Source organism: Ambystoma mexicanum, chromosome 10 (assembly GCF_040938575.1).
Source record: "Ambystoma mexicanum isolate Mex_15411 chromosome 10, UKY_AmexF1_1, whole genome shotgun sequence".
In the NCBI taxonomy this organism is placed as follows: Eukaryota; Metazoa; Chordata; class Amphibia; order Caudata; family Ambystomatidae; genus Ambystoma; species Ambystoma mexicanum.
The window spans coordinates 1,602,341,193-1,602,356,310 of record NC_090932.1 but is presented as its reverse complement, the minus strand read 5'-3'; the positions used below and the strand labels follow the sequence as shown (position 1 = coordinate 1,602,356,310).

The 15,118-nt window shown below is 44.0% G+C and overlaps 1 protein-coding gene across 2 annotated transcripts in view; it reads right to left on the bottom strand.

Annotated features, from left to right (window-relative positions):
- Positions 1–15,118, bottom strand: part of LOC138492657 (serine-rich adhesin for platelets-like) — a 994,122-nt gene that overhangs the window by 280,867 nt on the left and 698,137 nt on the right. Inside the window, exon 5 of one of the 2 annotated variants that reach the window (XM_069619974.1) lies at positions 1,862–2,003. The exons of the other annotated variant lie outside the window; for it this stretch is intronic. Coding sequence (XP_069476075.1) covers positions 1,944–2,003 — 60 coding nt within the window. The 3' untranslated portion in view covers positions 1,862–1,943. Of the gene's footprint in view, positions 1–1,861; positions 2,004–15,118 lie in introns of those variants that run through there. 2 annotated transcript variants of the gene reach the window in all.

The window sequence follows — 15,118 nt, the reverse complement described above, 5'->3', positions numbered from 1 at the left end:
AGCACAAGTGATCTATACAAAGGGGAGAAAGACAGAAGAGCAAATGAGTAAGATGTTAAAGAGAGGAATAGAGTCAATCAGTGGCACCCATGTAGAAACCAAGAGTAGGGAGGGTACAGGGGAGAATGTAGATGCAGGTGAAGGAATTAGACAGTGTCACTACACCAGTGAGCAGGGAGATAAGCATAGATTAAGTCAGGACAGAGAAGGGCTCAGTGGAGAAGTGAGTGGAGTGGCAGGTTAGGACAACGCGTCTCTGCCAAACCCCACCAGGGCATACCGGACCATCACAAAAACCTGACAGTGCACTCATCCTGGTGGTAAGCTCATGCCGTTCTACAAGGAGGGAACACCAAAGAGAAGCTCCAGGAGAAAGCGGTCGGCAACACCTAGGAAACATATCTGCTTGGTAACCTTGGCTCCGCAGTGTAGGAAACCCACTGCCCAAGAAGAGGGTTAGAGGACCGGACAACAATTTCCCCAGAAGCCATAAGAGGGGATGAGACACCGCTCCCTTGAAGAGGGCAGACTTTGTGGAAACATCTTTGTTTTGCACACCAGAAAGGCTTGGAACATTTGATTTGCACCACCTCTTGACGTTTGGCTTTGTCGAACTTTGGAACACTGTGTAAGAGAGCCCCTTTGAAGCAATAAGGGGGATACATGTTCTTTTGAACCCATGCTTGAGAACACCAGTGACCCTTCCGTCACACTATATCCTGACACTTGGAGCCATCATCCTGACACATTACTAATTGAGCTTTACAGGCAACTTACTTTATGAGCACTTCTTTATAAAAACTCTGGGAACAGTCCCCACGCTGACAGTTGTCCAACGCCATGTCACACAACCTTCTCGTAGATACCACTAGGAAATGCTGATTTGGGCACAATGTCTTAGTCAAAATCTCTCTTACCTGGGAGATGCAATGGTCTTCTATTCTCCACAAAGTCGAAGGGTACAGGACCCTTTTTCATAAAGGAGACAAGTGATCTTGTTTGAATTACAGCACAAAACTGATAGGAACTCACCAGATGAAACTTCCCATACTGGACAGATCTATGAGGGCCACCCATTGAAAACTGTCTGTTGTACCTAATACATTGCTTGAACACTTTGGTCAGTGACATGCACTGCAGATGAAGGTACTTTATTGATAAATAGTTCAATAAGATGTAAAAATATTACCTTTTTTAGGAAGGATAGACATTAGAAATACAAAGGCGGGATGCAAGGAGAGGACTTCACAGCTCTTACCGATAAGCAGAAAAACGGGCACTAGGAGGGGATGGTTGATGAGACTTGGGTGGGGACAACGCCTCGGAGTGTGTTGTGACATTCTCGCTGAGTGCCCAGTACAAAAAAATTCAAGTCACAAATTAAAGCAACATCATTCATTTGGAGGAGCTCTACAGTCCTGCCCACAGTACATTCATTGTCAACCAGTTGGGAAGGAGGGAGAGACCAAGATGAAAAAGTATTAGATGTAAGATAGAGGATCATAACTTGCCACACTGCCTGAATATCCAGGATTTATGTGATCACTGCGACCGTCATAATTACGACAGCCGAAGATGCCTTTTGTTTTGTTTATTTTTTTTTAAACCCCTTTACACCACATATATATGTGGGGGGCAACCCCCATCAGCCCCCCATATTAATATTATATCATATACCCCCCCACATATATATGAGGTGTAAAAAAAAAAGTCGGCATTTTGTGCCATTGTAATTGTGAGGGCGACATTTTGGGCCATTACGAATATCCATAATAAAGTTGTTGGATTATTCCATTGCCAAATGATTGCATCTCATTCAAGTATCCAATTACCAAGCAAGTATTTCCTCATACACAGAATTGTAAAATGATCTTCAAATTTATTTGTTTGATTGGGTTTCAACAACTGAGAATAAGTTTTCAAAACAATATCGCACAGTCAAGTCAACGCTTGTTTTGCGTATTAACACTACGCTTCTTCAGGACTTGAGATTTAGAAGCATTCTGTGAACACAAACAGATGAACTGTGATTTAAAATTCAAAAGAATAATGTGCATACTTCATATGAATAGTAACCATGTCTACACATTGAAATATGTTAAAACAAAGGATAAGCATAGAGACTTCAGTAGTAGTTACATTATTCTTAAATGTTCAATACACATTTCATAGAGTGCAGCACACTGAAATTCATTTGCACGTTATTTTAGTGGACAAAGTGGAGGGAAAGAGTTTATTACTAATGTCTCATGTACCGTAACTTGTTTCTTTTATCTGTGCCTCAAAATGGTAGCCTTTGTGTAATGACAAAGGAAAGACTTATTCATTTGATTCCTGGGTTATAGAGAGTTATAGGCAGCAAGACAGTCAGTTTAGATAGGAAAATAAGGCATTATCTGCATAGAAGTATCAGCTGGCCATGCAAACTGAGAACATTATTTTAATGGAGCGACATTCATGATACGAAGAAAAGAGCCAAACTCATTTGTGAATATTTTGATGGGGACTTTCAAGAAAACAGCTTGTCTATGATTCATTTGTTGGCTACCCAAGTAACGTCATAAGTGAGTTGTTCAATTAATGTTTAAGGCAATGTCATAGGTCAAAAGTAAATCACCATCTGGATATTTCATATGTACTTTTAACATACTAGAAATATAAAGTAAAGGATTTGGAAAGAGTTGTAAACAGCCATCTTAATTTATAAACCATAACCCAGTAAATGGTTGCCAGCAGCATAGAAAATGAAAAAAGCCCTCAAGAAATACAAGTGGTTAAGTCGTCTCGGTACCATCAAAATCGGGTTGCCCAGTTTAAGATGGCGGTTATTTCATTAAAGAGCTGATTCTGCACAATGTGTTGTTAGTCACCCAGGAAAGCATAATGAACAGAACTCTAGAAAAGATTTTAATCAAAATGCAAACATAAGTAAATCAAGATATGGCTATTTGAGTAATCTAGGTGTCTAGAGAAATACTAACATTTGAAGCATAACAAATTAAATAAACACATGTATGTTGAGACTGTGGCTAGAAAATACACATCTAAACCAAAGTAGTAAGGAGAAGAAGGGTTATTCAAAAAATATCTTTCTTTCAAATACAAAATATGGCAAAAATAAGGGAAGGGTTGCGATTCTTGATCCATGTTATTTCTTGCAGGCATAGTCTGAATTAGAAGATCCAATGGGCTTCATGTTTATTGACTCATTTTATCTTATATTGCTTTCTTTCGTCATTTGTATCAGTTCAATGTCCAGAAAGAACAAGTTACTTACCAACTGTAACGTTCTTTCGACTGTATGTTTCTCCCACGTATTCCTGATCTATGATAATTCGTATCTCCAGCTTCGCTGCTTCAGAATTTTTTTTGGCAGAGGGCGCTGTGCACGATGTCGTGGCGTCGATGTCCCTCAGAGGTCGATGTAGGATGTCGACATCACTCTCGGCATAAATAGCTTGTGCCGTGCTCGTTGGCTTCAGTTCTATTTTTTCATTTGTTACATAGAGGAACCAGATAGGCATGCTCTAGACGGAAAGCTCTTCGCAAAAACGCAAATGTAAACCCATAAATAGTACTGTGGGGTAGGATGGGTGGGGCAATGAGGAATATGTGGGAAGAAAATCCAGTCGAAAAACATTACAGTTGGTAACATGTTCTTCGAATGGATTGTGTCCTCCCACGTATTCCTCATCTATGATAGACTCCCAAAGCAGCAAGAGAACTGGAGGTGGGAGCACTATTTAACTCCTTTCATGAACAGAATGGAGTAACGCCTTTGCAAATGGACCCTCCTGGGAGGATGAAGAGTCTAAGCAGTAATGCTTAACAAATGTGTGGATTGAGGTCCACGTTGCAGCTGAACAGATGTCTGTCACTGGGACTCCCTTCTGAAGAGCCAAAAAGGTAGACATGCCCCTCGTGGAATGAGCTTGAAGCCTTTCCGGCGGATCTTTCCCCGCCAGTCTGTAACACTCCATGATGGCTAAAGTAATCCAACGGGATATAGTTTGCTTTGTGACTGCTAATCCAATTTGGGACTTGTATAACCAACAAAAAGCTGATCATCTTGACGCAATTTTGACATTCACATTATATAAAAACCCAGAGCCCTTTTTGGATCGAGTCTGTGTAGTCTCTCCTGTTCTTTACCCAAATGAGGATGAGGGTAGAAAGTTGGGAGTATAATTTACTGCGACAGGTGAAAGTCAGAAACTACTTTCGGCAAGAAAGATGGTTTAACTTTAAGTATGACTTTGTCTTTATGAAAAATAGTATGGGGCGGTTTACATGAAAGAGCCTGCAACTCGCTTACCCTGCGGGCTGATGTTAATGCCACAAGAAGGGCAGTTTTAAATGTTAAGAGCCTTACAGGACAGGAATGTAAAGGCTCAAAAGGTATGCCTGTCAGACTTCTTAAAACAAGGTTTAAATCCCAAGCCTGGACATGTAATGGTACTGGGGGGTAACCGTTGGTGAGCCCCATGAGAAACTGGAAGACTAATGGCATTTTGAAATATGAAACCTCCTCAGAGGTGCGCTTAAAAATTGAAAGCGCAGCTAAATACCCCTTTATTGTACCAACCTGGAGCCCAAGATTAGCCGGATGTAAAAGGAGAAGGGGGCACCACAGGAGTACCACATTGAAAAGGTTCCACATTCTTATCCTTGCACCAGTTGCTGAACTTGTTCCAACGACACCGGTACAAAGATTTGGTTACTGGTCTTCTGGCCAAAAGTAAAATCTCCATTACGTCATCCGGAAGGTCTCAGCCTCTCAGAAACCATGTGTGAAGGTTGAGTGTTTTGACCTCTGGATGGAGAACGTGACCTTCCTCTTGCGAGAAAAGATCCTCTCTTTGTGGAAGACGTATTGGAGGGCATATGGACATGTCCAGAAGGTCCAGGTACCAGGTTCTCCTGGCCCAATCGAGAGAATTAGGATCATTGATTTCCCGAACTTTCTCAACCTCCTGATTACATGAGTAAACACGGGGACTGGAGGAAACGCATACCGAAGCGGAAAATCCCCTTCCACTATGAACGCGTCCCCTAGAGCTCCTCTTGGGGGAAATTCCGTTTGCACTTCCGATTCACTTCGGTCGCAAACAGATGCAATTGAGGGGTTCCCCAAAGTGCGAAGATCTCTTGAAGGACTTCCTGAGCTAGCTCCCACTCGTGAGAGATTGTGCTCTGCCTGCTTAGAGCATCCGCCGATGTGTTCTGCTCTCCGGCTAGGTGAACTGCCGACAGAGAGATTCCGTCTTGTATTGCCCAGAAACAGAGCTGCATTGCCTCTCTGCACAGTGGAAGTGACCCTACGCCTCCTCTTTTGTTGAGTTAGTACATGACCACCGTGTTGTCCGTCATCATCAGGACATTCTTTCTCCGTACAGAGGGCAGGAAGGTCTTCAGCGCTAGCCTGATTACCCTCAGCCCCAAAAGGTTGATGTGTAGACCAACGCCTGCTGATTGTCAGACTGTTGGTGTGGGCTCCCCACCTTGTGAGTGAGGCGTCCGTCACTACTGTTATCTCCAGCCCTGGTTGCCAAAAAGATTCTCCTCTGAGGATATTGTTGTTGCAAGCCCACCATAAAAGGCCCTGAGCAACTGTGCTTGGAACTTGCAGACCATCCAACATATTCCCCGTGAATTGGGACCACTGTGTCCTGAGGGCTCATTGAAGGGATCTCCTTCTCAGTCGGGCCTCTGGCACCAGAAAAATGCAGGATGCCATGAGACCTAGCAACCTCAGAAAATCGTAGGCCGGCAGATGCTGGTCATTTTGGAATTTTGTTGCCATCTGCAGAATGTGAAGAGCTCTTGCCTCGGGAGGCAAGGTTTTCCCAGAGGAAGTATCCAGGACTGCTCTGATAAATTGGCGTCTTTGGGATGATACCATATGGGACTTCTTGAAATTGAGGGAGAAGCCCAGTCTATGTAGAAATGGAATATGTTCAGCCGCCCTTTTAATGCAGTGCCGCAGGGTATGCGTAAACCTGTCCAGGGTACAAGTGACGTTTGTGGACTTTAAGGCCATACTGCCTGAAGTAAAAACCTTCTGGGCCCAAGTGTCCACTTTCATATCCTACCTATTATGGGGGATAGACGGATACGCCGACTGCCTAGACGCAGCTGCAGCTTAGATCACCAAACTTTCAGGGTTGGGGTGTTTCCTGAGGTAATCAGGATCTGAAGATGATGGTCAGTATTTTCTGGTGAGATTTCTATCTATGGCAGAACTAGATTCAGGTGTTTCCCAGTTTGCCTCTACCTTTCTCTGCAGAGCTCTGTGGAAAGGCAGAGCTGGATATTTCTGCTGTCCCTGATCCAGAATATCAGTCATATCATCTTGTTCAAAAGTAGGTGAAGACCAACTCCATCCCATAAAACTCGTCACTCTATTCATGAGGTTTTTGTACCCAGAATCAGCGTGATCTGTAGGGTCAGGTTTAGAGAACTCCAACTCTGGAGATGTGTCAATACCACTGGCAGAGTGGAGGGAGCCGCAGACATCTCTCAATGTTGATTCTGGATCAACTAATTCTTCAGGTACATCCCTAGAGCCATACCTGACTCCTAAAGGGGAAATATCTTCTTCTAAGGCACTCTCCACCTCAAAAATGGAGGGTAAGGACTTAAAAAGTCAGATCTCATGATAGGTCTATATACCTTTTCATTCTCTGCTAAAGTCGTCGAAGAACTTGACGGAATCGTTGAATGTGTCGACGGTTTACCCGATGATGCAGTAGTCATTGAGGTCTTTGCGTTGAAGTTATCGGTGTCGATGGAACCTTCGAGGTCTTCGGCATCGGAGTAATCAACAACGTCTTCAATTTCTTCGATGGAATTGGAGATGTAGTCGATTCCCGGGCCGAAATCTTCAATGTCTTTGTGTCGAGTCGATGATGTCAAGATTCTGACTTACTACTTGCCGAAGTAGTTTTTGACCTACCTACGTCATTCATCGGAGCGACCAGGGTCTTGCTCTTGCAAGTCTCCTTTGAGGGGGTCTAGGCCATATTCTCAAAGATTTGCATCATTTGTGATCGAAATTCATCCCATTTTCTGGGAGAATCCGATGTGGTCGGACAACAAACCAGCTCCATGGAGGAGTCTGAAGAAGAAGAACGAGACCTATGGTGTCTCTTTTTTGATCTCCTAGAGAAGTTCGAAGAATGTTCTGAACGACTCCTCGATCTGGACCTCTTCCTGTGTTTATGCTTTCCCTTACGTTTGCGAAGAGCTTTCTGCGTCATTGACTGGCAGGAGCCGCAGTCGCTGGTCCGGTGGCCGGGACCTAGGCACCAAAGACAAACTCAGTGGGGATCTGTGATGGACATCTGTCATGATGACTACCCCCGGGGACCCAGACCTGGTCCAGCAACCCCGGAAGCAGGCATCAACTTATTTTGAGCAAGCCCAAAAACCCCTGCTAGGGGCTGTTTGGGTGCGGTCCTGGCAACTACGGCGCCAGGCTCATATGGAGAGTCAGTCCTGGCGTCTATGGCGCCAGGCTCATAGAGTAGAACTTACCTGATGCAGACCATGCTGCAAGCTTAACTGATGCAGACCATGCTGCAAGAGTTCCAAGCCAAATGAGGATTGGAAGGGACTATTTTACCTAGGGACTATTTTTTACTCGGGCGGGGTTGGGGAGGAATACTTACCTGGGACTTCTTCGGAGGCTATTTAAACCATGCCCGAAGAGCAGCACACGCTTCGCGTTATTCTGCATCCAGCAGCGTAACGCTCACCGTGCCTGCAAGTCTGCATCCAGTCTTCTGCCATGCCCGCCTCGAGTTTGGAGCTCCTAGTAAAAGGGAGAAAGAAGGAGAAAAGGTTAGAACAAGAGCAATACCTTTGATCCTTACCTGAATTCCCGATCCATCGTGCCTTCGAGCTGGAAGAAAGAAGTTATTTTATGCGCGTCACCTCGCCTGATGCAGCGCCGCGCTGAAATCACCGGCCTTCGCAGCATCTTCACATTCCACCGCATCCTCCTGCATGTTCTCGCCGCATTCCGGCACTTAAAGAGTAGACAAGAACCGCGAGGTGAGCCAAGGGAATACACAGAGGAATATTAGTTACCCCCACATAGACTTACCTGATTTTACCACCGGGGGTACTATTCCTCTTCACGGGTCGGCGCAGCTTCCACTGCATCTTTGCCGAACCCCGGTCCCTAAGGGGAAACAAAAGGACAGCAAGGTGAAACAAAGGGACTATCAAGGGGAACCCTCCTCACCACAATAGACTTACCTGATTTTACCGCCGGAGGTATTATTTCCCGAGATTTCATACTTTCTCTCAGCGCCTGAATAAGGGAGAAAGCAACAGGTTACATATTGACATTATTTATCGAACTGTGTTGGAAATACAAATCCTTACCAGAATATTACCGGTTGCCACAAGGAACTCTTCACTAGGGTCAAGCTGCAATCTGCAAGGAATCGGACAAGAGTGAAAGTCAGGCATTTGAACTCTTACGAACTACATACTTTTCGGAGTCAATATTGTTCTGGAACTCACCAATTCCTTCGAGACAGTGAAGCAACTGGTTATCAACGCGCCCCTGCGCTCAATGCAGGATGGAGAGCTCATCTTTTCAAACCATCAGGTGAGACTATAAGAGGGGACATCAAAGGTGATCCGTGGGGAGAACAGCAGGGGTGGGGGATTTACACTCAACTCCACGGGTGGTTAATTCCCTTTCTCCATTTGCAGAAGAATATTCCTACGGGCCAAGCAAACAAAGCTAGGTGGGCCAGTCCAGTCCGCCATCTCGGCCCTACGCGTCACATCGGTGGAGACCGCAGCTGTCCAGTTCAGATCGACGTCCCTGTGGGAGCCATGTGAGCGTAACAACATCTTTGCCCCACAGTCCTTACACTTCTTAAACCCTGATTTAGAGGTTGAATGAGTGGATGAAGATGACATTTCCTCTCGTGAAGAAAAGACAAAGCGCGCCGTGTTCTCGAAGCAAAGCTTAGAAAAACAGAACTGAAGCCAACGGGCGCGGCACAAACTATTTATGCCGAGAGTGACATCGACAACCTACGGCGACCTCCGAGGGACATCAATGCCTCCACCTTGTGCACAGCACCCTCTGCCGAAAACAAATTTCCAAAGCAGCAAAGATGGAGATACAAATGATCATAGATGAGGAATACGTGGGAGGACACAATCCATTCGAATGCAAGCATTTTCAGTTCTTCTTTGCAGTGTACCATGTCCCAGAAACATGCTGATGGGGATGTCAGATGCACAGGGAAAATAGTTTTAATATGTTCCAAGATCTTTCAATTAAATGCTTGCATTGTGTGTCCTATATATAGAACATAGGTATTTTTTCAATTTATGAGTGACCTTATTGCATGCTTTTCCTGTGTGTTGAAGCTGAAACCTTTGAAATTGTTTAAAGCAAATGGACATGTTTTACAAGAGCCGCATTCTTAGAAACCATCTGGCACAGTGGTTAGCCATAAGCATGTTTTCTGATGAACATATGGAAAACATTATTTTTGAAGGCCAGTGCGTTTTGATAAATGAAAGCAAGGTTTGCCCAGGTCCGTAAAGATAATCATTATCTATTTTCTATATATGCTAGTGGCACTCAAAGATCTTGAACATTTCTTTCATCATTGTATTGAACTACAGAATTCTGCTGAGTTTACTTGTTGCCTTCTATGATGTGTGGTTATAAATAATGGCGTAACAAACCAAATAGCTAAAATAAAATTATGTGCTGCTGTTTCACATGGCCTGCTGGTTACACGTTTCTTGTCCTCTGTGCTTCACTTATACCTTTCATTGACTCTGCATCTGTATTGGGGTTCATTGGAACCAAAATTCCCAATAAACTGTTCCCTTGTTTTAGCAGCGCACCACATGATATATTCTTGATTTGGGCCTGGCCATCCCTCAAAATTGTGGGAGAGTCACAACAACATATCTCAAAAGGCAGTGTAATCGTGCTATCATCGCACCACACTTTGGCTTTCTTTTGGATCTCTTGGATATCTTTTGGGCCGCAATGCCCTTCATGCTCATTGGAAAGTGCACTTGTCAACGCACCACACCCTTTTTTTCTTGACTCCCTTTGGGCCGTGGTGTCTATTACACTCATTTGGGAGTGCCAGAACTGCATGTACCATCAGGCAATGCAATTGGGTTGTCAGCACACCACACAATGTACCTTTGGTACTCTTTTGGAAATTGTAACGTTCATGGGTGGGGGGGCGGTTTGGCAGACCAACACCTCCATCAGGCAGTGCACTTGGTTTGTCACAGCACAATGCTTTTTACGCATGAATCTATTTTGGTTCTTAGCATACCTCATGCTCATTTTGGACGTGACAGTACCTTGTGAAAGCATTGTGTTATGACAACCCAAGTGCACTGTCTGATGGAGGTTTTGGTCTGCCAAACACCACCACCCCTCCATGAATGGTGGCCAGTACCTTGTGGGTTCCGGCAAGGATCATGTGGCTCCCCTACGCTTTACAATGTCTTTACGAAGCCTCTCTTCGACATCCTCGATTATTTGGGTGTCATGTATACCAACTATGCCGATGACACCCAGATACTCATTCCCATCACGGGAGACCATGCAACAGACAATAAAACAGTCCTCAATTATATCTATTCAGTAATACAAGCTTGGATGGCACAACACGGTCTTTGTTTAAACGATGATAAAATTGAGTTGTTAATCCTTGGCTCTCACGCTAGACTTAATAAACTTGACCCGGCCTTCAAATCCTTTTCCATCGACAGCAACACTATCAAGGTTTCCAATAACACAAAAACCCTTGGTATCTACCTTGACGCCACCAGATCCTTCACCAGACAAACGAGCGCTGTGGTAGCAGCATCAGTTTACACTTGCAAACTAATCACTGCATGTAGGCCATTTCTCACGACACCCACCTGCATCACGCTTGCTAGAACATTAGTTATGTCCAAAATTGATTACTGCAACGCCCTCTACTTAGGAACCAGCCAAAAAAACATCAACAAGCTACAAGTAACACAAAACAATCCCATCAGGGCAGCCCTTAACATCCCGAAGAAGTCTCACATTTCAGACACCAGACGTAAATTGCACTTTTTGTCGGTCGAGCACAGAATTTCCCTTAAAACACTTGCTCTAATACACAAAGGGTGAATATTGCCCCAGCCTACCTCACTAACCGACTATCCCCACATACGTCCTCACGACCACTTAGAGCTGCTCAAGTCCATACAATGTCCATACCGAGATTCAAACTCCAAAATTCAGGGGGCTCCAGTTTCCCAGTTTTGGCAACCAAGCTATGGAACACGCTTCCTTCATCCCTTAGATCAAAACCTTCCTTCCACTCATTCAAGAGTAACACTAAACGTTGGTTTCAGGAACTGGACTCTGCATTAGTCTAGCCTCCTCTATATTGACTTTAACCCTTTAAATGCCAGCGACGAGCCGGCTCGTCGGTAAAAACCGCTCCAGGTTGCCACCAACGAGCCAGCTCGTCGGTGGCACTTAAGGGGTTAATGAGGGGGGAAATGTTGGCGGGTTTGGGCGGTGAATACCGCGATTTAAAAAAAAAGCCATTGGCACTGGGGGGGAACCTCAATGGCACTTAAGAGGTTAAAGGGATCCCACCTGGAGGCCCACTCCCTATTGAGTCCCTCACTGTTGCTATCATCATTGTCTGTACCTCCTACTAAATTCTGTGTACTGACTGATCATAATATGTAACTATATAATTATTGTATATATTGTATATATGCATTTTCACCTTTATTAATTGCCTACACTTTGGAACATGTGTAAGTTATTGTATAATTTTTTAATTATTATTGTATATTTGTGGATGCAACCTGGCTATACATGCGCCCAGATGCCTAAGGGCCAGGAGCGCTTTACAAATAAAATAAATACAAATACAAATAGACAGAACCACCCTTTTGACATCCCCATGATGCAATTTTGATGACACATAATTTGTTAATTGCCAATGTGTGTAATATTATTTTACACTGGTTTATTGTTTCATGTTACTGGACACGTGTCGGCTGTTTTCCTTGATTAACATTTAGTTTTTATAACAAATTCGTTTTGTCTAGTGCAGTGTGGTTGTGTATTTGTTGAACCAAATTCATTGCAAAGACACGTTGTCCTTGTTCCGAGCTCCTTTTGAGTCTTTTGGCAACATTTACCATTTGACCCCTTCACCCAAAAACTAGACTGAAAAATCTTCTTCCCTAGAAAACATGATGGCACTGTTAATGGACAGTTGCTTCTATTTCCAGGCTGAACCATTATCCAAAGTATTGCCACTCCAGTTATTTCCCCTGAGATAAAATATGGCCAATAGCATTTATAGTGATCTTCTGTGCCAGATCAATCTCTGTGGCCAACCCTGTGGACAACAAAACTTCCTCCTCCTAAGGTGAAGGGTAGGGAGTTGGTCCACAGTACAGTGGGGACTGGTGCAGGATAAGGCACTGGCTTTCATTTGTGTGGAGTAGCGACGATAAAACAATGTATAATTAAAGTTGGCAAAAAACAGTAACCAACAGGCATGCCAGGGACTGAGACATTGTGCTTCTTTCGGAAGGCCAAGATAATCTGGTCTGTAAGTACTTTCAAAGAAGGCAGTGTCCTTCCAGATGGTGGGTAAATCGATTGTAGATGGCTCAGCAATCTTTATCATGAATCGCGTAGTTGCACTCTGGTGGAGTGATCTTTCGTCAGCTAAAGGCCATTGGGTGAAGTAATTCATCCTACCCTTTGTGAGATTATAAAGCTAGAGGTGTCTGCCTCCTTTAACAATGGCTCACGAGTGTCAGGTTGGATAAAGACGGGAGCTGAGCAGACACCTTCTTTGCTGAAACCCTCCTGTGCAGCCGCCTCTCACAAGCAGTTAATAAACTGCTTCTTCTTCCTTGGACGCTTGAACTGCTAATCTGCTTCGCTTTTCCTTCGTTTCACATTGCGAGCACTGCGAGCTGCATCGAGCTCTTGCTGGACGCTGCTGCCGCTTCCTGGAGGAGGCGGTCCTGAGGCAAGTCACGTGACTGATCACATGTGAAAACAGCGACCTCAAATTGAGCCGCGAACCGCCCGTGCGGCGTAAGCCCTTAGGAGCAAGGGCGAGGAGATTCTGTTTTGCTGTTTGGCTGTAGGGCGTCAAAATGCAGCCTGTGTCTCTGGCTAATGACTTGCTCTCCAAACCTCTGGTGCCTGCCTCTACAGAAGGCACCCGTCGGAAAATAAGGACCTTGTCTTACCCATCTACACGTCTGCAACAACGTCGGGAGAATGAGAGGAATGTTCAACACCTATTACCGCTCACTCCCCAGTTGCCTCGAGTGATTGAAGCAAGTCAAGTAAGTCAATTAAGATCTGTAGAGGAAGAGACATTTGAAGAGCCCATTGATATGCAATATAATGCAGATGCTTTTTCATCAAGTAGGTTAGGGGTAGGAGTGGGTGTCTTGGACTTGACCACCCCTTGCCCGATTGCTCTTGCTGACAAATTGAATTTATTATCACATAACAGCGTCTTGGCAAAAGAGATAAAAATGCATATGAAGGCTGTGAATGACTATGGGCCTAATGTTGTTCCCGTTAGACTTTCTGCTGTGTTTGCTGTACTTAGGTTGGATGTTTTGGCTCGCATGGCGACCGAGAAATTGCAAGTTCACCTGTCGTATGAGAGCATTTTGGTACCAGTGTCTGTTTTAGACGCGCCTTGTGTGGAATTTAACCACTGCTCTGGTGAGTGTGGTTTTTTAATGGATCCTGTTCCACTTCCTTCTTCGTTACCTGAGCCTCCCAACAGGCGGAATTCTATCGAAATTGTAAACAAACTTTTGGTTGATCTAGAACAAATCAACATTGCTCGCGCTAGTCTTAAACATAATAAGACCCGACCTGTTGAGTCAACACAAGCTTTAAATATAAGTAATAGTCAAGGCACTCTCATGGTTGAGGCTGATAGTAATTGTTTTTCTGGTTCCATCAAACGAAGTAGGATTGAAGTCAGTAAATCTCCAGAAATACATTGTTCACAATCGAGACCTAGCCTTTCTAATAGCAAGTCTGCAAATACTCCTGAGTCCTCTCTCTCTAAGGTTCAGTCTTTTCAGCCTATTGGTGTAAGCAGAAATAGCAATACATTAACCATTCCAATAAATACTGAGAATGTTGAGAGTCAGACAACAGACTGCTCTTCTGACGATGAATCCTCTGTATCGTCAATTATGGAACGCGCATTTCCTAAAGTTCGAAGAACTTATTATAAAACAGCAGATCGAATTCCTTGTGAGCCTGATTATGCACAGATGATGGAAAAAATGTCTAAAGAACTTTTACCAATCCTGATGTCTTCTATGTCTATAACACTTTCACCATTTGTCAAATTATATGAGCAGGTTCAAGATGGTGTGAAAGATTTGACAATGCTAGTTGCACTTTTGAATACAAAAATGTGTGCAATTGAACATGCAAGTATGTCGTCCACTCAGTTGTTAGGTAAAATGTCAGATAAAATGGACAGCAATTTAACAAACACGAACGACCAACGGTTAAAAGATGCTGATGACAAGAAATTACTTGCTGAAGTGGGTAAACAGGCTCTAAGTATCCTACAACGACAAAGTTCGAAACCTGCCTCATTTCCTAGTGTTGAAGCACCATTTACAAGGCCTTGTAATTCTTCGAGTGGCCGACTAAATGTTTCTAAAGTAATTACTATTTCTCCATCAGCACCCAGCGACTTATTGCCCCCAGATCTCACTCTTCTACCAGACGCTGGCAAAGTCTGTGCTGTGGAAAACTCAGATCCTGCAAATAAAACACAGCCCACTGATTTACCCGTTAGTGTTAAGGACTGTGTTATGGGAAGTGTTGTACCAGTAAGCAAAGTTTATTCCTTTTCTTCTGCTTTACAAAGTCTTAAGCAACCTGATAATGGTGCAAACCAAGATATCCAGGAGCCTACAACATCTAATGTAGCACTCGAGGTTGCCGAAAAGGTTGTTATCCGGGAAGCATTGGCAGATAAGACTACTACAGAGCCCGTTGTTATTTCCGATGAACAAGAGGCTTTGTTTGACATATTTAACA